This window comes from Pantherophis guttatus, chromosome 2 (genome assembly GCF_059756535.1).
Source record: "Pantherophis guttatus breed Tessera chromosome 2, ASM5975653v1, whole genome shotgun sequence".
In the NCBI taxonomy this organism is placed as follows: domain Eukaryota; kingdom Metazoa; phylum Chordata; class Lepidosauria; order Squamata; family Colubridae; genus Pantherophis; species Pantherophis guttatus.
In genome coordinates this window covers 99245090-99272944 of record NC_142064.1, presented here as the reverse complement: position 1 = coordinate 99272944, position 27855 = coordinate 99245090, and the positions used below count along the sequence as shown (strand labels likewise).

At 39.6% G+C, this 27855-nt stretch overlaps 1 protein-coding gene across 1 annotated transcript in view; it reads left to right on the top strand.

Moving 5' to 3' along the window:
- The window catches only part of LOC117662038 (low-density lipoprotein receptor-related protein 2-like), a 64495-nt gene extending 44232 nt beyond the window's left edge, over window positions 1-20263 (top strand). The window contains exons 23-36 of the mRNA XM_087885135.1: window positions 580-755; window positions 2085-2271; window positions 4593-4811; window positions 5891-6071; window positions 7327-7528; window positions 7818-7982; window positions 10347-10547; window positions 11031-11577; window positions 12087-12215; window positions 13730-13837; window positions 14537-14773; window positions 16922-17456; window positions 19209-19326; window positions 19770-20263. Coding sequence (XP_087741261.1) covers window positions 580-755; window positions 2085-2271; window positions 4593-4811; window positions 5891-6071; window positions 7327-7528; window positions 7818-7982; window positions 10347-10547; window positions 11031-11577; window positions 12087-12215; window positions 13730-13837; window positions 14537-14773; window positions 16922-17456; window positions 19209-19326; window positions 19770-19814 — 3050 coding nt within the window. The 3' untranslated portion in view covers window positions 19815-20263. The remainder of the gene's footprint in view (window positions 1-579; window positions 756-2084; window positions 2272-4592; window positions 4812-5890; window positions 6072-7326; window positions 7529-7817; window positions 7983-10346; window positions 10548-11030; window positions 11578-12086; window positions 12216-13729; window positions 13838-14536; window positions 14774-16921; window positions 17457-19208; window positions 19327-19769) is intronic.
- Window positions 20264-27855: the final 7592 nt, after the last annotated feature.

Below are 27855 nucleotides of genomic sequence, written 5' to 3'. Positions count from 1 at the left end.
TTTTTTTTTTTTACATGGCTCTGGCGATCCAAGCTGAGTTGCCTGATTAGCAGGCAACTCAACTGGGATCGTCAGAGCTTGGCTGGTCAGAGCCATTTAAAAGAAAAAAAGGCTCTGATGATCACGTGGCTCAGCTGGGTATGGGGGGCAGGGGCAGGGATTTTTGTTACTGGTTTTCCAAACTGCCTGCCACCATTGCTACCTACTCGCCCGAGCCGGTCCGAACCGGGAGCATTTCACCCCTGGATGTATCCTTTTCTTTGATTAAAGCAGTTAATTTGGCCATCTCAGCTAATTCCATCAGTTTCCAGCCATTCTTCTTCCATTGTGGGAATTAGGAAATAAAAACTTTCTGTTTTATGCATAGAGCAGTCTTGCTTCTGTCAACATCTATAACAACAAAGTTCCAGATTTTTCTTCAAGTTCTTTGTTGACTTATGTTCTTCTTACCTACCCCATTCCAGATCAATCAAATGAAAAGACATATTGAATTTGGCTTATGCTTCATTAGTTTTCAATGGTCATTTTGTTTATAATTGCACTAAAACTAGAATCTTGAAATCCTCTTTGCTTTTCCAGGTAAACCCAGGAAATGCCATAGCTATGAATTTCAGTGTGGTGATACCTGTATCAATTACACTTTGGTCTGCGATGGGAAATCTGACTGCCAAGATGGAATGGATGAAGGCAGATATTGTGCCATGCCATGCCAAAAATTGTGTGCTCACATTTGTTACAAGTCTCCTAGTGGGCCTGTAAGTAAAGACCAGCATTAGAATGTTGATGATGATACTGTTTAAAAATGGACAACATGTATATTTTAAACTAAATGTATTGTAGAAGCAAAACAATGGGTTAAGATCAAGGAGATTTGCTTCTTCCTAGGCTCTATTCTACAATTCTTTTAGAATAGGAAAAATAGATGGCCATTCCCAAATAATAATACAATATGGACTCATTGTTACTATTATAGCAACAGGCTTTGTCATCTTAAGCTAAAAAATTTTACAAGGATAGTGATTGTAGCCATGAGAAAATGAGAAAATACTTGGGAGTAGATTACCGGTATAACAGATTTGGACAAAGTATTATAAAATGCAGAGGCATCTTGCTGGCAACAAAGGTATATATATATATATATATGATCAAGACAATAGTTTTCCCGGTTGTAATGTAAAAGTTACATTACAGTTTGATTGGCTGACTAAAGAAGTAATGCTTTCAAACTCTGGTTTTGGAGGCCATGTCTGAGAATAACCTGGATTGTGAGAACCAATAATCTAAAACTAGGAAAAAGAAAATAGATTGTTCATTGGAAGTGTTGGTAACTAAACTACAACTAAAATATTTTGAACAAGCAATACAAAGGCAAGAGTTGTTGAAGTCCCTGATATTTGGAAAAATGTGAGAAAGAAAAAGAGACCAGAAAAGCTTCAGGAGTTAAATTATCTTGTTGATGACCTAATCATAATTTGACAAGAACTCAAAGCAGTTACTGATAGATAATCCTGGTGAGATTATTACTCTTTAAGTCATAAAAGCAGCATCAAGCAATGCAAACAGACTGAAAGTGTGGAAAGGAGAGCCACAATGTAATCTTATAGTAGGGGTGTCCAACCTTGGCAACTTTAAGACATGTGGACTTCAACTCCCAGAATTCCCCCAGCCAATAAAATTAACATTGCCAAGGTTGGACACCCCTTCCTTAGAGCAGGAGGATAAATATAAATGCATTTGTAACTTTTGTAAAGAAAACTGGAAGCCACCTCTTTATATCTTTTGTTCTTTTTCTTTCTTTCCTTGGTCTTTCTTTCATTTCTATTATCACTTTCCCCTTTTTTTTCTTTAAACTTGAATTGTTTTACTTTGTAAAATAAATACAAAATAATTCTTTAGTAAAAAAAAAATTGGAAAAAAAAAACCCAATGCCTTTAAAAGTATTACTTAAGCACATACTTGCAAATTAAATCTCAATTTGTATTTGGACTCTGTGTTTCCAGCAGCAACCCTTGGAGTACAGAGTGAGGAGAAAGAGAAGTTGTGAAAATTTACATAAATAATAATGCCTGTTTTCTAATTTTCAGCAATGCGCTTGCAATGAGGGGTTCAACCTAAGAAGTGATGGGCACTCTTGCAAAGACATCAATGAATGCAAAGAGTTGGCAGTTGTTAAATGTGGCCAGACCTGTGTCAATACAGAAGGCAGTTACCACTGCACATGCCACCCTGGATATTTACTGGAGCCTGATAACCACACATGTAAAGTAATTGGTAAGATTCTTCCCATCCACTGATTGACTTTCCACTGATTATCTATATGATTCAAATTTAGTGAACGTGTAAACTTTTTTTGAAGTCAAATGTAACATAGAAAAGCTTTGCCTTCTGGGTAAGAAGCCTTGAAATAAGTTCCTTTGGCTTCGTACTATTAAGCTGGATGGATGTATTGAGAGGTATGAGAGCTGTTAGGTGAATAAGAAGGGTGCAAAAGCTTGGCTGGAGACTGGGTTTGAGACCCGAACACCACGCTCCTGGGGTGAGCTCCTGTTACTTGCCCCAGCTCCTGCCTATCTAGCAGTTTGAGAACATGACAATGCAAATAGATAAATAGGTACCACGTTGGTGGAAAGGTAACAGCATTCTGTGCACTACAGCATATAGTCATTCTGGCCACGTAACCATGGAAATGTCTTCAGATGACACTGACTCCCTTGGGTAAAAAATAGAGATGAGTACCGTCCCCTAGACTCTTGGACCCAACTGGACTGGGGGAACCTTTGCCTTTAGGTGGGCAAAGACTTCTAACTTCTTAGATCAGGGTTTCCCAAACTCTGTGGGTTCCTTTCCTTGGGAAGGTACCACATTCAGTCGAGGTCTAAAGAATATTTTAGTTATATTGTTACAATGTAACTAAATATAACTTTTTTCCAAAGTTTCACTGTATTGTTTCCCTTGTTCATTTGTGTTCATTTTGGTGCTTGGATTTTTAGGGGAGTGTATACATTAGGATTACACAAAAGGATGGTGTGATGGCAAAAGGATTAGGAACCCCTGATTGCCCTGTATGGGGATCTCATCCAACTAAAGGCGGCCTTCCCTGCTAAGATTGCAGCTATTGTGGTAGTTCAGGAAGAAAAATCTGACAAAGTTAAAAGAATGCATTCATAATGAAATACAAATACTTTGGGTAAAGTAAATAGTTGTTTAGTGTTTTGATTCTGCAACAAATCCTATTTGAATTTCCAAAACTCAAGCAGATTAACATATGTGCAAAACATTTTGAGTTTGAAATGTTCAAAACAGGCATCGATTCTAAGCTAGGAACAAAAATTTCTAGTATATTTGGATACTTAGGATACTCAGGTCTGTGTCATTTCATATCCTGCCCTAGGAAAATATAGAAACTTGGATCATGTTGCCATTTGTAATCCTAGGCCCATGATGGCGAATCTATGGCACACGTGCCAGAGGTGGCACGCAGAGCCCTCTCTGTAGGCATGTGCACCGTCACCAGCTGGTTTCCGGCATGCATTTTTGCGTGTGCCAGAGCCCCGGAAACCGGAAGACCAGCTTGGCCGGTGCACATGCGGGTGTTGTCTTCAGGTCTTCAGGTTTCCAGTGCTCCGGCACGCGCAAAAACTAGCTGGCATGTGCACATGGACACCGAAAACCTGAAGACCAGGTGCCTGGCGTGCGCATGCACACCAGCCAGCTAGTCTTTGAATTTCCGGGGCTCCAGTGGCCGCGCTGCGCACACCCATGCACGCACATTCCGGTTCGGGCACTTGGTGCCAAAAAGGTTCGCCATCACTGTCCTAGGCCCCAAATGATCTAACTTGCAGGAACATTAGCAAAAGCAATAACTTTTTCTATAACTCAGATCTCAGAGCAATGAGAATTAGCAGCCATTCTGCAGCCAGTAACAGGTTGGCACTAGGAACAATGCCCCTTCCCTGCAACTTTAGCAATTTCTTGGTAGGGCTGAATGGCAAGTAGCATTCAGCATGAAATGACTTTAGAAGCCTTCTGGAGAAAACCTGAGAGGCAAAGAATTAAGTTTGAATAGTTCCCTAGAGCAAAATAGTATCTTAAGCAGAAGACAAGCCTGAATTTAAGAGAGGTGAGGTTTTCCATAAAATAAAAAGTCAACTGAAAACAAACAAAAGTCATGGGAGTTGCCCAGTTTTCCCATGTTTTTATTTTTTAGGATTGCCTCGTCAGACTAATCATCAAAGGTATCCACCATTTTTCAAGAATGATGTTGGAAGTCTTCCATTATTTGGTTAATAGCCTCTGTTCTTATCAGCAAAAACAAGGCAACCCACCATCTGGCCTGTAGTGGAATATTTTGAAGTTTGTCTCAAATGGTTTTGGAATCTTTCTGTTTTGTGTGTATATTTGTTGTGTCTAAATTTGAGTGTAGTGTTAAATAATAGAAAACAAAGAATAGAGTGGAAGAATGAACATCATCGCTCATTAAAAGGTGACTTGTTAAAGCATTTCCTACCTCTTCTCCCTTAACTTACATAGTTGGGAGGTTGCAATTTATACGTATTTTGCATGGAAAGTAACTAGTTTTGTCTTTGCCATAGGTTCCGAGCCATCACTGCTAGTTGCAGTTCAGTTTGACTTACTCGTATTCGGATTAAGGACCATGAAGGAGGATGTTATCTTGAGAGTTGATCATGATGTCATTATCTTTTCCATTGACTACGATTTTGTATCACAGACAGTCTTTTGGATGAATCTCAATGCAGAAAGTATTAAGTGGATTGATATGAAAACCAAGGAAAAGGGAACTCTAATAAAAGGTGGGCCTTAATATATTTTCAGATGTTTGGACAGTTTTTTAAAAAATTAGTGGCTTAGGACAAAACTAATTTTTATTGTAACTTTGGCAAGTTAAACTATTGGTAGAACTCATATTTGACTGCTGAAGCTGACTCGCACTCTCACATGCTTAGGAAGCTTCACAGGTTCACCCGAGACAAGGTGAAATTCAAATCCACTTATATTGAAAAGGAAAAAGCTAAGGAAAAATTGAGTGCTTGTATTTCTAAACTGATACTTTTAATAGTATAACAAAATAACTTTGAGAAACAGCAATGCCAGGTGGGTTCAGAGATCTAATCCTGTCTACAAGTTTTAGCTGATAAACTGAAGGAAAGATTTCATCAAGTTTCTCTGGGAAGAAAACATACAAGTTGACAAAGTCTCATATTACAGATGAGGTTATCCTACTAAAGTCCCTCATGAATGGCAAAGGAAGATTATGTGTCACCTGGGACAATTACTCAGAAGGCCAAGAATCCCTTGCCGTAGAATGGGTGATGGTTGAAATCTGCAGCTTCTAATCTATAAATATAAAGGCTCCTCCAGTGTACACTAATATAGAGGACAGTAACAGCAGAGCTGGCCCCTAAAAAAGCATCCTTTTATGAGTATTGGTCATAAAGTAAGAGTATTTTTGAGAATTGCCTAAGAAGATGGATTTCAAGCACTGTTAACAATGAATAGTCCTACCTGGAGCTAAGTTGTAACTGTTCAGCCTTAAACTAGAGGTACTCTGCTTGAAAACCTCTGAACAGGATGTCTTTTCTCTTATATGGCTATTTAAAAAATAATTTGCAATGAAATTCTGCTTTGTAATTACTTACTAAATAGGAGATGTTGGCTGATATTTCCTGTTCAAACATTTTTAAATCTTAGCTATTTATCACCAGAGATCGGCAGATAAAAGCAAAAATATATTTGCTTATTTTGAAAGTTGGAATACATGCTAATTAATTTTTTTAAAAAAAATTATTTTTTGGCACTGAGATCCTACCTTTTGTGATAGATTGGAAACTTGTGTAGATTCATTTCTGTTATTTCAAACATCTGATTACAGGCATCAAATCTGACAGTATAGCAGTGGACTGGTTAGGAAGGAATCTTTACTGGACTGATGGTACCTCGGGACAGATCTTGGCTACATGGTTAAATAGCACTTGGAAGGGAAATCCTGTCTATACGGTGGTTCTTGAGGATCTGGAGCAACCACGGTCATTAGCTCTCCACCCACTGGATAGGTAAGCCTTTTATATTTTGCTTGTGCAAAGTTTGGGCTTGTCGGAATGGTTCAAAAGAATTAGAAATAGATCTCAGAAATGAGTTGGATAAGTGAGTCCGTCCACAATGATCTACTTTTATTAAGTCACTAATGTTGTCTTTTTAGGGAAGATATTTCAGAGGGTGGAAACATTGTCTGGGTTCATGTTGATGTGTGGTCAGGTCTATCCAATTGTGTGATTGAATCATAATTGATAAGGCAAATGGATATTTTTAGAGAGAAGAAACTAGGAGTACAGCTCTATTGATTCTGCTTGATTTATTCATTATTTATTAAATTTATATGCTGCCCATTTCACTTTGCAAAGCAATTCTGGGCAATTTACAATAAAAGTGATAAATATTCAAATATTAACCACAGGAGATACAAAATTTAAAAACCAAAGGCAAGATTGTTCACAGATTTTGATGTTCTGATCATGAAATTTATTTGGCCTGCTATGTAACAGTTGTTCTACTGCCTATTCTACTGCCTATGGGGCGCAGTCTATTAGGATGCAAAATAATAAATAAAATTTTAATACTATTTAAATGCAAATGAAATGGCCCACATGGTAGACTCAAAATGTTATATAGAGTGGAATAGGTGGTATGATTGGGTAACTCACAAAAATGAGAGTAAATGAAAAATTTTGTATGATAATAATAATTAACAAATATGCACCGTTAATAAGATAATGGACATGTGACCAAAGTTACTTTTTCTTTTTATGTATTGTCGTTTGTATTAATATATATGTAACTTGTATATACATAATATAGTATTTTACTTTTATATGTTTAATAAAGTTTTGTTTTTAAAATCAAAAAAGAAATGGCCCACATGGTCTGAATGGTTAGGCTTAGACCCCAGATGTATTAAACTTTAACAAAGTAGTCCCACCCTCCCTCAAGCTCCATGCTTAATGGGAGCTAAGGTATATGATGCCATAATTGTGCTGAAACTGTAGATCTGATGCATGACTGCATAGAAAGATAGTGGTGATCTAACTTCAAATTCCAAAGAATGTAGGATTCAAATGAAGAGACATTAGCTAAAAGAATTCTGAGGCTAATATTCCTTCAAATTGAAATAATCTGAGACCTTGTCTGGTACCCTAAAGAAGATATACAATGAAGGCCATCTAACTTGATGGTCAATAATAAAGCACTGTAAGCCATAGTGATTTGAATTCCATTCTATGAAAATATATAATGTCATCTTCTCTTTCCTAGATTTATGTATTGGTGTGAAATAAGCGTTGAATCCAAAATCAAAAAAGCAGGGATGGATGGAAGTAATAAAGAAGTGCTAATTGATGATGGAATTGGTTGGCCCACAAGCATAGCCATTGACTTCTTGAGCTGGAGAATTTTCTGGTCTGATGACAAGTTTCACTCCATTGGTTCAGCCTTTTTGGATGGTAGCAATATGAAGGTATTGCCTACTGTACATAAACTTGACTAAGCTGGAAGCAGGCAAGAATTTATTTGAGTTGCTTGTTTTACAGGAAAGAGTAATTTCTGATAATGTTCTGATAAGAGTAAGAGTAATCTTACTCTTCTCTTGGTAGCATTCTATGTTGTTTCAGAATTCCATATCTAACCAGAGCTGTGGAAATAAATGTGGGAATGTGTCTGACTTCCAGATCTTTTTATTTGTCTGAAAATAAGATCTCAGTCCCTGAGCTGTGATGCATCTCTTAACAACAATATTTTTCTCTCAGATTTTTCAGCTGGATGAGATACATAGTCCCTTCTCAGTGAGTATCTTTGAAGACTACGTCTATTGGTCTGACATGCAAACAAGGATAGTACAGAAGATAGACAAAAGGACAGCCAAAAATAGAACAGTTCTCCTAAAGAGTCATGGACAACCATATGGACTAAAGGTATCACATAAATAGTACACATTGTGGAAAGGTTGATCACTGGAGCAAGTGCCTGTTTTTATTTTACTTTGCCAAGGGGATGTTTCTAGCTTGGAATAAATAAATGTTAAGGCAAGTTTATTTGCCCTGAATCTTCAAATATTAGCATCTCTATGAGCCAAGCCTCATATTTTGTCAGACTAAGGCTGCATCAATACTGATCAGTATTGTAACTGATAATAGAATTTTGACCAAGAATAAAGCATTTATAGGAAATACTACTGTTGGTCATAGCATAATTTGTTTGGAATGGGACAACTCAACACAGCCATCTTATCACTGCCAACTCTCCATGGCCAACTCACTGTAGCCAACTGACCATGGCCAACTTGCTGTGGGATAATTCACCACGGCCAACTTGCCACAGGACAACTCGCCTCGAGACAATTTAACAATTCAATTTAATTATTAAAAATAAATAAAAATTATTTTAAATTTTGTCATTCACATTTCATTTTGTTCCTCCTTTTGCATCTGTTCTTTATTATATTCCACCATTTCGTTGATATTAGCATAATTCATGTTCTGCAGCAAGTTGTCCCACAGTGATTTGGCCATGACGAATTGTTTTGTGATGAGTTGGTCGTGGCAAGTTGGCCATGGCGATTTGTCATAGATAGATCCTAATTTGTTGTCCTAATTGAAAGTCAGAAGAAAACTACCTCTAAGCTGTACTTTAAGGAAAAAAGCCTTACACACCTCCTTTATTCTAGCAGAAGTTCCTGACTTAGATATTTCTTGCTAAGCTAGTTGCCCTAAAAATATTACAATAATTCCAAACTTAGGGGTTTTTGCAGGAGGCCTGGCTTTCTAAAATAAGGTTTATCTGGTAATAGTAAGGAATAATGCAAGGTATATTCATACACAAGCAGCGGCAATAAGATGGCAAGCAATGTACGGAGGCTGGCAAGAAGGGAAGACTGGTTGCACAATATAGTTGGCAAAGGTTATTGCGATGATAGCCTGGCTGGTTAGTTCAATGATCAACAGTAATGTCCACAGAGGTATAAAGGCAATGAAGCCTCCAAAGGCCTCTAAGATATATGCAAGAAAGGTCATAAAATGGGGCAAAATTCAGTTAACAAATGTCTCACTTAGCAACAAAAATTTTGGACTCAATTGTGGTTGTAAGACAAGGACTGCCTGTATTTCTAAAATGAACGGGACCTTTCATAGATCTTACATTCTTTCATTCAACCCTTTTTATTTCAGAAATTTCTCCTCTATTAATATAATTGGTTTATTTCTTTTGCTCAATCTCCCTTCGTAGGGGATAAATGGCAGGGGGGAGTTGGTTGATATTGAACATTAAGAAGGTAAAGGTAATGTCAACCAGTATGCTTATAGTGATCATACACTTGATGGCAGGCAAAGAAGTGAAGATGATAACATTGTTTTGTTTTCTTGGACTCATAAAGATGGTAGGAAAAAAGACTATGGCAAAGTTATATAAAATCGTGAAGAATAAGGATATTTGAACGATATTGCTTGGCCTTTTAAAAAAAATCTTTGTTATCAATGGTCTTTCCTGTGGTGATGTATGGCTCTGAAAATTGAAAGATGAGAAAGAAAATGCCGTATTTTTTGGCGTATAAGACGCACCTTTTTCCTCCAAAAAAGAGGGTGAAAATCTGGGTGCATCTTATACTCCGAATGTAGCCCTGCCCAGCTTCTCAAATGGAGGTTTCAGAGGCTGAAAAAAGCATCAGAAGTAGAGCTTCAGAAAAAAATCCCCCAAGCAGAGCTTCAGAAAAGAAGCTCCCAAACAGAGCTTCAGAGGCTTTTTTTGTGAAGCTGTTTCAGAGGCTTTCAGAGGCAGGAAAAAAAGTTTTTTCTGAAACAGTTTCAGAAGTTTCAGAGGCAGAAAAAAAAGAAAAGCACAGAGCTCACAACCAAGGAACCTGTTGCTAAAATTCACCTCTGGAAACAGCTGATTGGGGGTATTCAGAGAAATTGATCCACCTGCCAATCAGCTTTTTTCTTAGTTTCCTCCCCAAAAAACTAAGGTGTGTCTTATACTCCGGTGCATCTTACACTCTGAAAAATGCAGTAGTAACATACCAGTTATAGATTTGGAGACAGATCTAAGAGTCCTATCAACTGAAAGAAAACACAGTCAGTCATAAAGTAGATTGACTGCTTTTTTGAAACACTCAGATTTTTGCCATGTTGATACAAGTGGATGGTGGATGAAAATAATGGAATATAGTATACACAATGTGCATTCCTTTAATCATTTTTGAGGAGGAACATACAAAGTGCATAATAGAGATGCCCTGAAACTCCTAGTGTAACATTCTCACGCTCTTGAAATTTGGCTTTTAGGTGATGCATGAAGTTCTGCAGCCAGCAGCCTCTAATCCATGTGTAGAAGTTGGATGTTCGTATTTGTGTCTCTTAAGCCCCAGCAAAAGAGGAAGCTGCCACTGCCCACTTGAATTTGTGCTATCAAGTGATGGAAAGACCTGCATTCCATTAAAGGAGTCAGCATTCATGTTACTGGTTGCCCAGACAGATGTTACCCAGGTATTGCTTTCAACTGGATAGTAATGAGAATAAGGTAGCTGCAAACCAAGTTGCCCAAATGAAATGTTCTTACAGCTGTTTAATTGGGTGGCACAGCAAAGTGGCTTCCATCAGAATTTTTCTTAGTAACAAGTAAATGCTGTTGACTGCATGTTAATTTTTACAGAGCTCTCCTGAGAACCCCCACAAACATATACCTTTCTCAAAAAGAGTGACTCAGTCAAAAGTTAGCCACTTTTTTTAAACATCTTATTGAAATACTGTTGGAAAGTGATACTTTACCCCTTGTAGTCAAGTGTTACAGAGATAAATGGAAGCTGTTATACAGTATTTTCATTTAGCATCACACAAGGTAGCAAAAGCTGTATGGGCTTCAGCAGTCCTAGGCTTCTGTTATGAATTGTCTTAGAGCAGATTGCTGAATGCAGATAGCTCCTTGTAAACTGAAAATATAACAATGTTGTTTCAAATATTGAACTCTAGGTCTACCTGAAAAAACTGCGTTCCACAGCTGGGCAGATGGCTCTTCCTGAGCACAGCACTCTCCCCTTGACTAATGTAACTCACCTGATGGCTGTAGACTACTCTGTACGCAGTGCTGCTTTGTACTTCTCAGACTTAAATGACAACTTCATAAAAGTCCTGGCTATTAAAGATGCTGGAAGAGCCTCTTTGAAGAAGATTCTGCCAGTTGAGGGCACTGTGATATCACTTGCACTTGATTGGCTAAGTGCCAACATCTATTGGATTGACAATAAATATTCAGCTGTCCAAGTGGCAGCATCAGAAGGCAAATATAGGCATGTGGTACTTAGTGATGGTCTGTACAACCCAACCACTGTGGTGGTGCATCCCCCAACTGCATCCATGTGCATTGTGGATTTAGGCGGTGAACATGGCATACCCGATCCCACGATAGAATGTGCTGCTATGGATGGGAGTAGGCGGAGAATACTCTGGAAGAGATCCCTGATTCCTGTTGGTTTAACAATAGTGGATTCTGGCACTTGGCTCTATTGGGCTGATCAAGGTAAGCAGTCTAATGTGTTGATCAAATTCTCTGGGTTCAGCTTATTTTCCTAGCATATGAAAAAACTGGTCATACTCCTAGACTAGTATATGTTCTTCTTTTTTAATAGTAATTTTATTAAGAATTATAATTACAATAGTAAAAACTAATACAAACAGCAAAAACCCCTAAAGAAAAGGGAGAAAGGAAAATAATAGAGAAATAGAAAATAAAAATGCAATAAAGAAGATAAATATAAAAAACTACTTCTCACATTCCTCACAATTTAAGTAACTTATCCCCTTCTTTTAAAATGCAACAAATGATGTCTTCTTCCGATATCCTATCTCTTTTTATCTATAAAACAAATCCATAAAAAACCCTCATAATTTCAGTCCTGTTTCAAGAAAAGTCCTTAAAGGATTACCAGAGATAACAGGATATCTATTTTATTTTGATCAAATGTCTTGTGCAATTCCTTTTTCATATTGTATTACCGTACATTTCTGACTAGGCTCTGTTTCCTATAGCAAAAGGTTCTGTGGAAAGCATTCGTCTAGATGGCTCTGGGCACAGACTCATTCGGAGAGGAATACATGGCCTTACGCTCTTCACAATAGGGGATGGAAAGATGTTCTGGACAACAGCAGCACGCAATCGTAAGCAGGCTTGAATTATAGAAACCCTATAGGACAGTGAAGACTAACCTTTTTGCTGTCGGGGGCCCAAAGCAGAGTGAGCGCGGGGGAATTGTGCGCGTGTGCCCACAATCATAATTCAATGTGCCCCGCACATGCACGCGTAACCCCCCCCATGCTCCCACCACTTTTGGCATGCAATGGCATGGTGGGCCCAGTAGGCCCATTTTTTTGCTCTCCCCAGGCTCCAGAGCCTTTCTAGGAGCCTGGGGAGGGCGAAAACGGCCTTCCTCACACACCCCCGGAGGCCCTCCGGAGACCAGAAATGGCCTCTTTGCTGACTTCCAGTGGGACCAGAAGGCCTGAAAATCAGATGGTCAGCACGCACATGCGCGCCATAGTTGAGCTAGGGCAATGCTCACATGCCCACTGATATGGCTCCGCGTGCCACCTGTGGCACGCATGCCATAGGTTCGCCATCATGGGTATAGGACATTCCCAAGGAAAGGGGAAGTGCTGTGTCCCAGATAGCAATAGCACTTAAGACTTATTATACCGCTTCACAGTGCTTTACAGCCCTCTGTAAGCGGTTTACAGAGTCAGCATATTGCCCCCAATAATCTGGGTCCTCATTTTACCACCTCGGAAGGATGGAAGGCTGAGTCAACCTTGAGCCTGGTGAGATTCAAACTGCCAAATTGTAGGCAGCTGGCAGTCAGCATAAGTAGTCTGCAGTACTGCACTCTAACCACTGTGCCACTGCGGCTCAATCATAATATATTAAGCAGTGTGTCGCTTGGGTCATTTACTTGACTCAGAATAATGACATGACATATAGAATCAAGGGAACCAGATGTCAGGTTTTTATGTGAATACTTGCAGAAAAAATACTTTATAAAATCAGATTGAAAACTTGCCTCCAACTATATTAATATATTATTGGCAAGTGTTCATGCAGTGTTCAGTCTAGTTATTAGACTATTATAATCTATTATGATACAGGTAGTCCTAAACTTACAGCAGTTAGTTTAGTGACCATTCAAGCTACGACGACATTGAAAAACGTGACTTATGACCGTTTTTCACACTTACAATTGTTGCAGCATCCTTGTGGTCACATGATCAAAATGTAGCTGCTCCTTGGCAACTGACTTATTTTTGGGATGGTTGCAGTGTCCCAGGGTCATGTGATCAGCTTTCATGACCTTCTGACAAGCAAAGTCAATGGAGAAGCCAGGAAGTTAGTAACTGCGTTACTCACTTAACAACTGCAGTGATTCACTCAACAACTGTGGCAAGAAAGGTGATAAAATGGGGCAAAAATCACTTAAGAATTGTCTCACCTAATAGAAATTTTGGATTCAATTGTGGTTGTAAGTCAAGCACTACCTGTATTGTATCCCAACTGGCTCAGAAATTAACAGATTCCAATCAGATAATAATACTAGTGTTATGTAGTATCTTGTAAATCGATAACGATACTCTGTGCAGCAGTAAAATATTTTCTCTGATCTGATTAACTTTATTCCTAACAGATGCAATAAAGGTGTGGCATAGTCAGCTGGACACAGTAGAAAACTGGTGGTTTCAAACAAATCTGAAACTTGTGGATATAAAGATCTACAGCAAACTATACCAACAAGGTAAAGTTCATTATAACTTTGAGAAGTCATGGGACAGGGATGTCAAACGCAAGGCTCGGGGCCCAGATCTGGCCCGTGGGGCCACCCTGGAAACAGCATTTTTCTGGCAGAGTGTTGCAGGAGGCCACGGCAGCCAAAAACAGACCCCGGGAGACTGTTTTTGCTGGCAGAGCACTCAGGCCACCAGAGGTGCCCCCAATATGAGTGATGTCAAGCTGGCCACGCTCACCCTGGCCACGCCCACTCCAGCCCCCCAGGGTCAAACACAACTCTGATGCAGCCCTCAATGAAATCGAGTTTGACACCCCTGTCATGGGATATCTGGACTTCATTGAACAATAACATTCTTTGGTATCTTTTTGGTAAAGCAAAAATTTTAAGTTTTAAGCACACAAAAAGTGGGATGTTCTCTAAGCATCAATCCTGAACAAGGATGTGAACGTCATTGTTTTTACTGAGAACCTCTCTCTCCCTTAGGCATAGGCTAAGTGAGACCCTTCTGGAAAAAATAGCGTCTGGAAAAATAGTATCTGTCATATATTGACTTGTTCCAGCTGTTGAAATTGGTGAGATGGTCCAAGTCAACTTCTCAAGTCAATAGCATGCCAGCCAGGTTGCCAAGTAAATGCTTCCTTACTTTACCATATTATGCATGGGAAATAGAACTGAAGCAATTATTTTTTGTCTTGTGGTTTCTAGGTAGAAATGGTTGTTCGGAAAAGCATGGGGGATGCAGTCAGATCTGTTTACCAAATCCACAAGGCCGAAGTTGCTGGTGCACCACGGGGTACATTTTAGAACGCGATACTGTGTGCATCAAAGCCGTGATATGCTCAGAGCCTTTTCAAGCCTGCTCGGATAACAGCAAATGCATTGTAAAAGAACAAGTCTGTGATGGAAATCTTGATTGTCATGATGGATCTGATGAGTTGAATTGTAAGTATGAAAACCTGTATTTAAATAATCAGAGATGAATGCTTGGGAAATAGCTCATTAACACCCGAAGGATGGATAGCTGTTAAAATGGATTTTTGCTAAATGTTAAACCCAATTGTTTATTTAACACAAATGCTTTTTATAAACTTCTGAATGTTGGATATGCTGATTGCATTTACTGAAATAAGGTGCTTTCCTAGTACAAACAAATGCTACCCTCAGCTCTAGATTCATAATTTAAGCAGCCTTATGCGTATCCACATTAACATTTTTGAAATCATAGTTCACAAGACCTTTTTTCTTCTTTTTTTAAAAAAAGGTTTAAGTTATCTAAACCATCAGTCTTAATAATTTATACAATATTTCTATAATGTAGCACCTGCTACATTTATGATATAATGAAACAGTATTTTAAAATTAAAAGCAAGAGAAGGATATTCACGTTAGAAGGCTGCACTTACTATAAGATGTGGTTTGTAAATAAATGGCTATTTCATAAAATAGCCTGCTTTAATTCAGTGCCCATTTCAAAGTAAGATTCACACATCCTATGACTAGCTTGGGGAAACAACAAATGACTGTAGTTTCTACATAGCAATGGTTACTCAGAAACTAAGAGGGGATTAGTGCATCAGATTTTTAAATCTCCCATCAAACTTCCCAGTTCAAGTTGCTTTGTTTTGTTTTGGTATCAAATGACTGAAATAGTATGTTAGTTAAATCTAACATATTGTGACATGTTTAAATTACATAATCATTTTTGTTCTTCTTCCTGGAAATTGTAGCCACATAAACAAGGGATTAACATTTCCCAACATTCAGCATCATATTTTAAAATGCAGTTCTCTGCAATTCTTTCAGAAAGCAGTAGAGTGATGCAAATATAATATGAATAAAGGGATCAAATCAAAATCAGATCATTTTTTTTACCGCCCTGGACCAGCACAGAAGAAAACCAAACAGAACAAGGCATAGAAATATGTTACTGTTGATGGTGAAATCAATGGGTGATCAAAGTCTGCCTAATTTTACAAACAGTATAACAAAATTTAGCTACATTCAGTGAAACTCAATCTTATTAATCCAACAATAACAGTTTTACATAAAAATGATCAGAGTTTCCTGGATATTTAGTCAGGTAAGGTGTTATGAGTCTGTGAGTCTCTATAGAAGGGGCAATAAAGGGAATAAGGGAAAATAAACTTCAGTGAAAGGTGATCACATCTGAACTGGGGGTCAGTCTGCCAGGTTAGCTGAAATGCAAGCATTACCCATTTTTAAAGGTTATCTGTATGCTACCTTTCATCTTATTTATCAGACAAGGAAGGTGTGATGGCTTAGCTTTTATTCATTTAAATTTAGGTGCCTCCTGACCCTCAAACTAACTATAGGCAGCTCACAATCTAAAAATAATAAAAACTCAATGCAGAACAAAACAAGATGGGATTCAGTTGCTCAGTAAAAAAATATAGATAAAAACATATCCAACAAGGGGTTCCATCCACCTTAACCAAATGCCTTCGAGAAGAACCAGATCTTCAGCACCTTACAGTACATCAAACGGGGTAGGAGCCAACAGGTTTCAGGTGGGATCTTGTTCCAGAGAGCAGGCACAATAACAAGAAGGCACATTTCCTGGGCCCAGTAGGTGGCACTGTTTAATTGAAAGAACCCTGAGCATGCTGCCTTAGCTAGTATGTACCATCTAAGCAAAAACCATGAAGGATAGGGCAGTCCTTCCACTAACCTGGATCTGTCCCAATGCCCTACACCTAACTTTTGAGTAGACATTGTAGGTTTTTTTTGGGGGGGGAATCCAGTTTGCTTGCAGTTACTCTTTCTGTTAAGAACCTCTGGCCAGCTGCAAAACATTCAACCTTGACTCCTGTATTCAGAAATGATGTATGTAAATCAGGGATGAAATCCAGCAGGTTCTGGAGAACAAGTAGCGGAAATTTTGAGCAGTTCAGAGAACCAGCAAATACCACCTCTAGCTGGCCCCAGAGTGGGTGGGAATGGAGATTTTGCAGTATCCTTCCCCTGCCATGCCCACCAAGCCACACCACACCCACCAAGCCATGCCCACAGAACCGGTAGTAAAAAAAATTGTATTTCACCACTGATGTAAATGATGTTCTCTACTTACAGGTCACTACATTGTCAATAAACCCCAAGCAATAACTCCATCTCGGACAACACTGATGCAAACAAAGCCATTTTATGAAAAGAAAACTCTGGCACCCATCAAAATCACCACAAAGAAACCTGTCACTAAAAAGATGCACGTGCAACCACAGACAAAATACAAGAGTACTACTGTTACTGTCTTTAAAAGTACAACTTCTACCACTACGCAGATCCCTCCTCCAAGAAGAGGACAAAAACCTACACGCCCTGAAGTGGGGAAATGGCAAAATCCCTCTCTAGTGCAGGGGGTCAAACAAAGTGACTTAGGGTCGCATGCTTGTAACACTGAGACCTGTAACATGAGAGGAGACTGTACTGTGGAAAACCATAGAATAAAGTGCAATTGCATGCTGGGATATAGTGGTGACCATTGCGAAAAAGAAGAACCGAAGTCTACAGCTGGTTCCATTGTTTTGAGTATCATTACTGTCTTACTACTTGTTATGGGAGCTGCAGGGATCTTTATCTACTTTAGGAGGCAAAGATCACGTCTAAGGTAAGTTTGATTGTCCTCTTTCCTTCTTTCAAATTAACCCATATTCAGTGGTGAAAATAGGCAAATGCAATACATTTCTCTGCTACCTGATCAATAATAAAATTAGTGTCTGCTTTTCTGTATTTCCTATTTGAAGGACTAACATTTTGGAATTAACAACAATTGGTGTCAGGGTTCCAAGTAACACCCCGCAACCAATGAAAACTCCAAGGCCAGCAGTTCCTCAAAGTTCCATTTTATTAGAGATGTCATACTGGCACATCTGGGAAAACCCGAATCTGAAAGCTCCCGGGTTTTCCCCACCCAAAGGAAAGTCTAAGTCCCTTCCCCTGCACCCACGTTTCCATCACATGGTCCAATCAATCCACTATCCCAACTGGAGATGCCTCCCAGTCACACCACTCCAGGTGCAGGCTGAACGTCCTTGACTCCCAGAGAAAAGAATGTTGTTATGGCTAAATACTTCTACCAGCTCCATGCAAACCCCCTCCCAGTTTCCCACAAACTGAGTGTGGCAGTCCTGAAGATCCAAAAGAAAAGATGGCCTCCAGGGCTGACAATTGGTGTTTAATATTAGAGTGTAATTCTACTAACCGTAGCTTTCTCACTCTCTTTTTATAATTCTATACATGCTTACTGTGTTTATATTGCACTTTTTCTGCAAGGAATTTGGGATGGGTGGCATTTAAAATAAATTGTACTACCTTGCTGTATTAGTCAAGCAAATCCTGCCTGATAAGATTCTTCATATGTGCTACCAATTGCATCTTTAGCCGTACTTAAGTAGATATTCATCTAGTTAGGACTGCATTTGCTGCTAGAAAGTATGAAGCTATAAGCTTGGAGGTAGGCCACCCAGTAGACGGAAGGTTATACAAACATTATGAAGGCTAAATAGGCATGAAATTGTCTGTTGAAAGTCTTAAATGCTCTCTAATTCAAAACCCAGTCCTATCCAGTCAGTATACCTGCTGAATTCTATTTTCAGGTGACTGTTAACCTATGACAATAAACATTTAGTTTCATGTTGAATATGATCTATGTAGCTGAGGGGACTATAGGAGGCAAGGTTTTTCTGTGGTATCTCCCCCTGAGATTCAACAGGGCCCAACCTTGTTAGATTTTAAAGTCCTGACTGTTCACTCGGATCCAAGATTTTAGCTGAGTTTGTCCTAGGAGGTGTTGCCTATGTTGCAGGGGTGAAATCCAGCAGGTTCTGACAGGTTCTGGAGAACTGATAATGGAAATTTTGAGCAGTTTGGAGAACCGGCAAATACCACCTCTGGCTGGCCCCAGAGGGGGGTGGGAATGGAGATTTTGCAATATCCTTCCCCCAGGAATGGGAGGGAATGGGGATTTTGCAGTATCCTTCCCCTGGAGTGGGGTGGGAATGGAGATTTTGCAGTATCCTTCTCCTGCCATGCCCACCAAGCCACGCCCACAGAACCGGTAGTAAAAAAAATTGGATTTCCCTACTGCTATGTTGGTGTGCCTCAACTGTGTGTTTTGCTGTTCTTGATCTTTGGTTATTTTTGTTATTGTAGACATTGTATGTCACAGAGTATTGACCTATGTCTAGGACTATGAAGTTGTCTTGAAATAAAAAACAACTATGTTGGCAGGTGCCAACATGACATTAGAAAGGAAATGTGGTAATAGAACTGATACTAATGTAAAATTACAACTCTGGAAAAAAAAAATCTGGCATTTAAACTGTTGCTCACATTAGAATTCTGTCTCTCTTTCTCAAAGAGCATCAAGTACAGGGTCCGATAAAACATTGGCCATCTACCAGAAGGATAACCAACCAGAAGGAGACAGCTTTGTTGAAGATGAAACGTGCATCAATGCAGCTTATGACCCAGGCCAGGTAACAGCCTTCTAGTAACATTTTAAAGTCGTATTTCAGTCCCAAACACATACACTTGGTGGCTTTCTCTATAATCTTGAATGAATGATAGCCCCTTTATATTTAAGTATAATTTAAATATAAAGGATATTTAAACTGTGTGCAGTTGTTTTGAGTTGAAAAGTTTTAGAATCACAACCTCTCTTTCTCCTAGAGAAATTGATTTTGAGACTGATTAAAGGATAGTTGCCACTTAAATTAACTGCATCTTATTTTGCAGAGTTGACAGAGTTTCTCTATAGATTATATTTGATTGGAGAACTCAAAGAGAGCACGCAAACACATACATGCATGCAAATACATGGAAACACATACACTGCAGGATCTCGCCAAATGAAAACGAATCTAAAGATGCAAAGAATGTAATATACAATGTTGAATCTTGATTTTTTTTTAAAAAACAGGAAATGTCAACTCCTCTGAAGACAAGCACAAGCACAGATTTGTAAGAAAAATGAACTATGTTAACTATAAACCTCATGCTGTATTCTCCAGCTGGAAACCAGGGATGATTATGCAGAATTACAGAATGGGAATTTCTCAATGTCGTATTTATTATATTAACAGTCAGTCTTTTAATGTTCATTTTAAATAGCATTTTAAAAGCTATTTAAGTAGCATTTTAAAAGCCAGCTGAAAGTAGCAAACATGGAGAGATTCCGCTGATAGCATGAGTTAGATTCCAGTTTTACAGTGGTGTGGAGACCCAGTGAAATGAACTGCAATCACTTCTAGAGGCCAAACGGGATAGCTGGATCCAGTACTCAACTAGCAGCAGTTATGAAATTGACAAGCTGTATAGTACTATGTTTAGAGTCATATACCAGCTTTGCAAATGAAGAATAATATATGATTGTATGAAAAAGCAAATACACAATAAAAACTTTGTCTCAAACAACTTTAAGATCCTACAAGAATTCAGCCCTTTGAATAATATGATTTGTATCCCAGACTTACTAAACTTTACTAATCCTTCCGTCACAGGCTTTTATGAATTCATGAGTTTAGATGCAAGACACAATGCAAAACATCTCTCATGGGTTTTCCCTTTCATTAATTTAATTTAAATTTAATTTAATTAATTCAATTTATATACCGCCCTTCTCCGAAGACTCAGGGCGGCTCACAATACATTTTAAAAAATCATTATAAAAAACATTTAAAAATTAAAAACATTAAAAACTCATTCACGCCATTCATGGCTGGATCTCACCAGATCACAAGAGCGAGATCAACGGCCCCAGGCCTGCCGGAAAAGCCAGGTCTTCACCGCTTTTCGGAAGGCCAATAGGGTGGGGATGGTCCGGATCTCAGGAGGTAACTGGTTCCAGAGAGCTGGTGCAGCCACAGAGAAGGTCCTCCCCCGCAGGCCCGCCAGCCGGCATTGTTTAGCTGACGGGACCCGGAGGAGACCAACTCTGTGGGATCTTACCGGTTGCTGGGAGCTATGCGGAAGGCGGTCTTGAAGATAATATCAAATAGCATTTCCTTTCATTTTTGCAGGTGTATTTCTTGGAAAGATGTATATTTACACTGGTCGCTACTTTCCATTCTCGATTAATGACTTACTGTGGCTAAAGTGGAAAATTCTTTGAAAAATTCCATTTTCCCTCTACTGAACAGTTTGCAGCATAGACTTTTTTTTCTGCCTGTATATATATGGATTCTGTTGACTACCATGTTTCTAACATCTCTATTTAGAGATAAGAAGACTAAATATACTGGCCAGCATATCCCCTCTCTCCCTCTCCCTCTCCCTCTCCCTCTCCCTCTCCCTCTCCCTCTCCCTCTCCCTCTCCCTCTCTCTCTCTCTCTCTCTCTCTCTCTCTCTCTCTCTCTCTCTGTGCGCGTGCGTGTGTGTGCTTGTGTGTGTAGCTGAAACAACACTTTTTGGCTGGTAGAACCTGGTCTTCCTTTCTCTTTTCTTGCTTTGTAGAGCCTTCGGCACTGAGTAGCATTGTCCCATCATGGTCCTGAAATCTTTGGTGGGTTTTCCTGTTATTCCACTAATTAATGCTTCATGGCTCTTCCTTGAATTAACAACTTTCCTGGGAACTTTTGCCCAGGCCAACTCAGGATCATCATGCAGCATTGCTCTTTAAAACAACCAATTCCATTTTGGGTTGCCAGCACAGCACAGTTCACTTTCCTAACAAGCTTATAATGTGAGTAGATAGAGCTTCATTGCAGAAGAATAGGTGATTTGGAGAATGAAGAAGGGGGGATTTTTCTCTCCAGTTTTATTATCAGTCCAAAACAGCATCTAACTACTCAGTTGGTAGAAGATTATAAAGCATTGCCAGAGTAGGAGGGAAAAAAATATACAAATCCCCCTATGGAAGACAATATTGTGTAGTTTCAAGTTACTTCATGGGGGCATTACCAGAAGTAAGATTTTCACACTCTGTTGACCATAACAAAGCAGCATCTATGTCATGCTCAGAATATATGGGTTTTCCTATGAAACCATGAAACTGTGAAAGTACACAACTATGTATTTGAACAGTTTAATGTTCTTTATTTGAATGTTCCAATTAAATGTTCTTTATTGGAAAAAGGCATAAAGCTCTACCTGGCCTGCCATTTCTTTTGTGTATAAGATGCTTTCAAAGTATGAGAGCAGTTCCAGAGTTTACTTCCACCCTTATTGACTTACAGTTGTTACCATGGGACCATCAGACTTGCTTACATTGGGAAAGAGTAGTTGCGCCAGAAGAATATGACAGGACCATTTATATTAACAACATGATCATTCTAAAGTAGCTATAGAAATAGGCAACAATTATTAGAGAATCGTTTCATAATCAGTGTGATGAAAAGGATCCTTTAATATAGAATGAATGAATGAGCTGGAAGGGACCTTGGAGCCCTCTGCTCAAGCAGGAGATACTATTTCAGATAAGTTCTCTTCAAGCATGTTTTGTTTACCATGTTTACCAGTTTGCTGGTATTAGAGTACCAGTTTTTTCCAATAATGGGAGCTGGCTTGGGAGCACGTTTCCCATGCTAATGTCCATCAGGGGTGGGTTCTAAAATTTTTTACTACCGGTTCTGTGTGCGTGGCTTATTTTGTGTGCATGGCTTGATGGTCATGTGACAATTCTTTAGGATTTAGCAGAGGTACTGGTCTACCAGGCTTTTAACTGCTTGCAGAGCTGTACCGGTTTACCCATTTATTTTTGCAGGCACTGGTCTACTCATGTATTTTTGCAGGCACTGGTCTACCCATTTATTTTTGCAGGCACCGGTCTACTCATTTGTTTTTGGAGGCACTGGTCTACCACCAAACTGCCTTTTACCACTGATCAGCTGTAGGGCGGCCCTTTGAAGCCCCACAGTAAGAGTTTAAACAGTTTTTCCTTATAGCCCATCAGCTGGGACTCAGGAGGCAGCAATAAATTGGGGGTGAGGCCAAATAAAAGGTAACAATAATGCGGGGGGGGGGGGCGGGGGAGCAGAACCGGTTCGGTGACGTCATATCGTCACCGCTACCGGCTCGGCGGAACCGGGAGGAACCCACGACTGATGTCCATGTATTGATTTTCTTCCTAAGTAGCGCTCCTTCTTGACCATGAATGAATAGGTTAGAATTGTTACTATTTTACACTGAGACGGGGGGGGGGGCTTCACATAAGATAACAACCAGTTCGCCTAAGTGCAGAACTGAAAATGTGAGCGTGCGCGGCTTCAAACATACGGCAATTTCATGCGCGTGGCTTCCAGGACACCTTCTTGGGCAGCCACAGTGAGTACAGCAGGTGAGGCACTGGAATCAGCTGGGCTGCGTGGTCAGGGCGAGCGAGTGAGCCAGAGAGTGAGATATATAGGACGGAACAGAGTTGGGGTGGGTGGGCAGGCCCAACCAGTGGTGGGAACTACCGGTTCGCTTGAACCAGTCCGAACCAGCTGCAGCCCACCTCTGGGCTGAGAAAGAGATACATCCATCCATGTAAAAGAATTCAAATATTTAGGATTGTCTGTTTTACTATCAAGGAAGTGCTGTTTTAATATTTCATCATAGTCCAGCCCACCTTGCTCCCTAGTGCTGCACCAGGATACAAATGCAAATGTTGGTTCAAGCAAAGCACAGTAAACAGAAAGAGGAAGGATTAGTCTTAATCCTTAGTTCTATCCACCCACACCCCTAGCAGAAATGCCGGTTGGGAAAAGAGGGAGAGATGGAGGGAGGGAAAGGGAGGAGGGAAAGGGGGAAAGAGGGAGGGAAAGAGAAGGAGAAAGGGAGGGAAAGATGATATTGTTAAACATAATATTTCAAAAGCAGGGAAAAATGAAGGCATAAAAGTGCATTTATCACATTTTTCTTAGAACAATTAATTGAACTCTGCGCTGCTTATCATTATTTTAGGTCATAAATGCTCATTATTCAAGTTAAATTGCCATTATTCAGGTTAAAATCAGGTTAAGTTGGCACTTTGCAATAAATAAGTGGGTTTCAGGTTGCAATTTTGGCACTCTGTCTCTAAAAGGTTCACCATCACTGGTATACATATTTCAGCTGAGCTGCTATCAGATCCAAAATCCATTGACTTTGGACTCCTGCCTGTTATGTAAAAAAAAAATCTATTAACAACACACAAGGATTCTTTCTTACTTTATTTACAAACACCTGATACTGTTTTTAATGTTATCCTGAGGTTGGACTGGAAATCACTTAGGGAAGTTGAAAATAATGTGTGTAACTACAAAAACATTTTTTCCCATAAAGGAAGAAGGCTTAAAAAAAGTAACGTGCCTAAGAAAATAAGTATACGACTGTGATAATGCCTCAGTATTAAAACAAAAGTGCTTTTTAAAATTCAACATTTTCTACTTTTACAATATATATCCATTTTGAAGGGTACAGCCAGATGGCCGTGTGAAAGTCCAACCTGAAAGCCTTTGAGCTAGTAGAAGAGTAAATTGATTCATTTGTCAAGTTCTATTCTGTGATAGTAACAAGACCAGGAGTCAGTGTATTTTTTAGCATTTGAATCAGGGGTGGGTTCTACTTACCTTTACTACCGGTTCGCAATGGGGCCACGCACACATTCTTCTTCTTCTTCTTCTTCTTTTTTTTAAATTTGATTTATATGCCGCCCTTCTCCGAAGACTCAGGGCGGCTTACAATGTGCTCAGCAATGCGCAGAAGCATTCTGATGATGGGGTCCGTGGGCGGAGCCTCCCGCCGGTTTTACTACCAGTTCTATAGAACCGGTGTGAACCGGGGGCAACCCACCATTGAATGTGAGACAAGTTGAGGAAAGGGGGAGGGTTTATGTGGAGGAGCTAAGATGGAGACACACTCTTTATCTTCCATTAATGTGGCTGTCATCCCAAACATGCATGAATCGGCTCCATGATTTACACAATACACTAACTTTATGAAGTCATATGTCTGCAGCACCCCTTTTACTGTCCTGTCTTGGATATAGTTTCTTAACCAAAAGTGGAGGCTTACCTATACCTTCTTGGTACTTTGCCTTAACTTGAACCAGTCATTATTTTCATGTTTTTGGAAGCTGAACTTAAAATCCATTACAAGCCAGAAGTGACAACCACTCTTGTTCTGAAGAACGGAGTTTATCTCTTTATCCCTGGTTAATCAGCTACAGGGAAAGAAGGAAGTACAATGGCAATCTATTAATCCTTTACAGTGGCATGCACACAGAGATACAGTCAATAAACTCTGAGCGGAAAAGGGCGGAAAAGGGTAGGATTGTGCTGTAAAGTGTGATTCCCATCCTACCTTTTGGTGATGAAGACATTAATGATAGGTTGGGCGATGCATTTATTTTTATGTAGAGTGTGGGAGCCCTTCTGAAGTCAGGCAAGTTAATTCTGGGAACACTATCCATTTTTTCTCTCTTGTTCTGGCTCAATGCAGCAGTGCATGTCACATCAGAAAGTTGATTTTTTTTTCATTTATCTTCTTTAAGTTTGCCCTTTAGGATTTTATATCTATTTTAAAAAAAACCAGCTTTCATTTCAAGAGGAGATCTGCTTAACTTCTCTTTTTCTATGAGGTTCCAATTCAATGATGAAAAAAGTAAAATTCTACATTTAGGCAAGAAAAACCAAAGGCACAGGTATAGTGTACAGTAGGTGGCACCTGGCTCAATAGTAGTAACTGTGAGGCAGATTTTGGAGTCCTAATCATTTAAATATGTGCCAGCAGTGTGCTGCGGGTGCCCAAAAAGCCAATACAGTTCTAGGCTGCATTAATAGAGGGATAGAATCAAGATCACGTGAAGTGTTAATACCACTTTATAATGCCTTGGTAAGGCCACACTTGGAATACTGCATTCAGTTTTGGTCGCCACAATGTAAAAAAGATATTGAGACTCTAGAAAGAGTGTAGAGAAGAGAAACAAAGATGATTAGGGGAGTGGAGACTAAAACATATAAAGAACTGTTGCTGGAATTGAATATATCTAGTTTAATTAAAAGAAGGACTGGGGTGACATCATAGCTGTGTTCCAATATCTCAGGGGTTGCCACAAGAAGAGTGGGTCAATCTGTTCTCCAAAGCACCTGAGGGTAGGACAAGAAGCAATGGATGAAAACTAATCAAGGAGAGAAGCAACCTAAAACTCAGGAGAAATTTCCTGACAGAACAATTAATCAGTGGAACAAATTGCCTCCAGAAGTTGTGAATGCTCCAACACTGGAAGTTTTTAAGAAGAGATTGGATAACCATTTATCTGAAATGGTATAGGGTTTCCTGCCTGAGCATGGGGTTGGACTAGAAGACCTTCAAGGTCCCTTCCAACTCTGTGATTCTGTTCTGTTCCTATTCCGTTTCTGTTTCCATTCGCTACCCTTTCTGGCCAAAACAAAGGATCACTTGTTAAGTCACATGGTTTGTTTTCCACTTGTCATTTTTAATACTCATTGTGCCTCCCAAAATCAATTAACAACAAATACCGAGGTACCACTGTATTTGTTTTGGTGCCTTTGAATCAGCGTTGACTCCTGACAACTGCCAGGACAAATCCCTGAGGTTATCTTTGCAAAGTTTCAGAAGTGGTTTGCCATTGCCTGCTACCCAGGGCTGAAAGGGAATGACTGGGCCCAAGGTCATCCAGCTAGCTTTGTACCTAAAGAGGGAGTAGAACTAAAGGCCTTCTAGTCTAATGCCTTAAACCCTACACTAAACTGGTTTTCCTTTACAGTGACAAAATTATAACTGAGTTACTGTACTTTTCTTTTAAAATAATCACAACATGGTTATACAGCCGTGTGTGTGTGTGTGTGTGTGTGTGTGTGTGTGTGTGTGTATCTATATATCTATTTCCCCAAATGCGTGACTTCAGAAATTGGAAGACAATAGAATCACATATGCCCCCATCAAAATCAAAATCACTCTTACTGAACCATTATGAAATATAGAAATCAACTATATAATACTTAACATAGTGAACTAGAGAGGCAGCAAACTTGGCATTAAGGTGCTGATATCTGTGGGTGAGTGGTGTGAATTGGCCAGTTGCAGAATCGGCTAGCCAGTTTTTAGTTGTTGGAGTAGTTAAGCTTAAACTACGAGTTCCTTTTCAAGTTCCTTTTCTGAGTTGCTTTGAGATTTGGAAAAGCTCCACCTGTATCCTTGCGACTGTACAATGTCTGCTATTTGAAAAATGTAATAACTGGTAAAATATTAACATGATATAACTGTATGGTGTTCACAGAAATAGCACAACCCTGGCACTTTTCTTTTGGGGCTTTTGACTGCCCTTCCCACTTGCTTTACAACCATATTTTATTGAGAAAGCTAGACTTCTTTGCTGAAGGGCAGGGCAGGGCAGTGGTGGTGGCAGTTTTCACGTCTCTAAAGATGCAAACTCGCTTCCTAAAGCTATCACCATCAAGCGGAAACTGATTGACTTTTGAACTACAGAGGTTTTGACACTGCATTATTTATCCACCATCCATCATACAATATATAGGCACATCATGCGCACACTTAGCTAAAAAGTATTTTTGCAAGCAAGAAGCATTTCTTTTCACTTTACCGTACCTTTATTGGTAGAACTCTCAGCCCTTGCACGGTATTTAACTCAGACAACCAAGGACTCAGTAAACAGAGCACAAAATATATTTTAACTCTTGAGTGGAGTGGCGAGGGGGGAAGGATGATCTTTCCTTCTGTGTGGGTGTGGTGAGTGGATATTCTTTCGCCTAGAGGGGCTCAGCTCTTGAGGCCACCTAGTGCTTGGGCAAGGGTGATTTGTCTCTTGAGGATCCAGGGGGGTTGTGGGTTGGTTGTGTGTGTCCTACTAGCCTTGAAGGAAGGATCAAGAAGAGGGAGTAGGTAGGAACATCTGCTTGACACTTGCCCTGTGGAATATGAACTCCCCAAACAATATTTCTGCTGACCTTCTGGAAGCCCCTCCACATCTGATTGGGTCAACAGGTTGCAAATGAATGGTGATCTAAGGAAGTGACTCTATTGTTCATAATGCCTCTCTCTCTCTCTCTCTCTCTCTCTCTCTC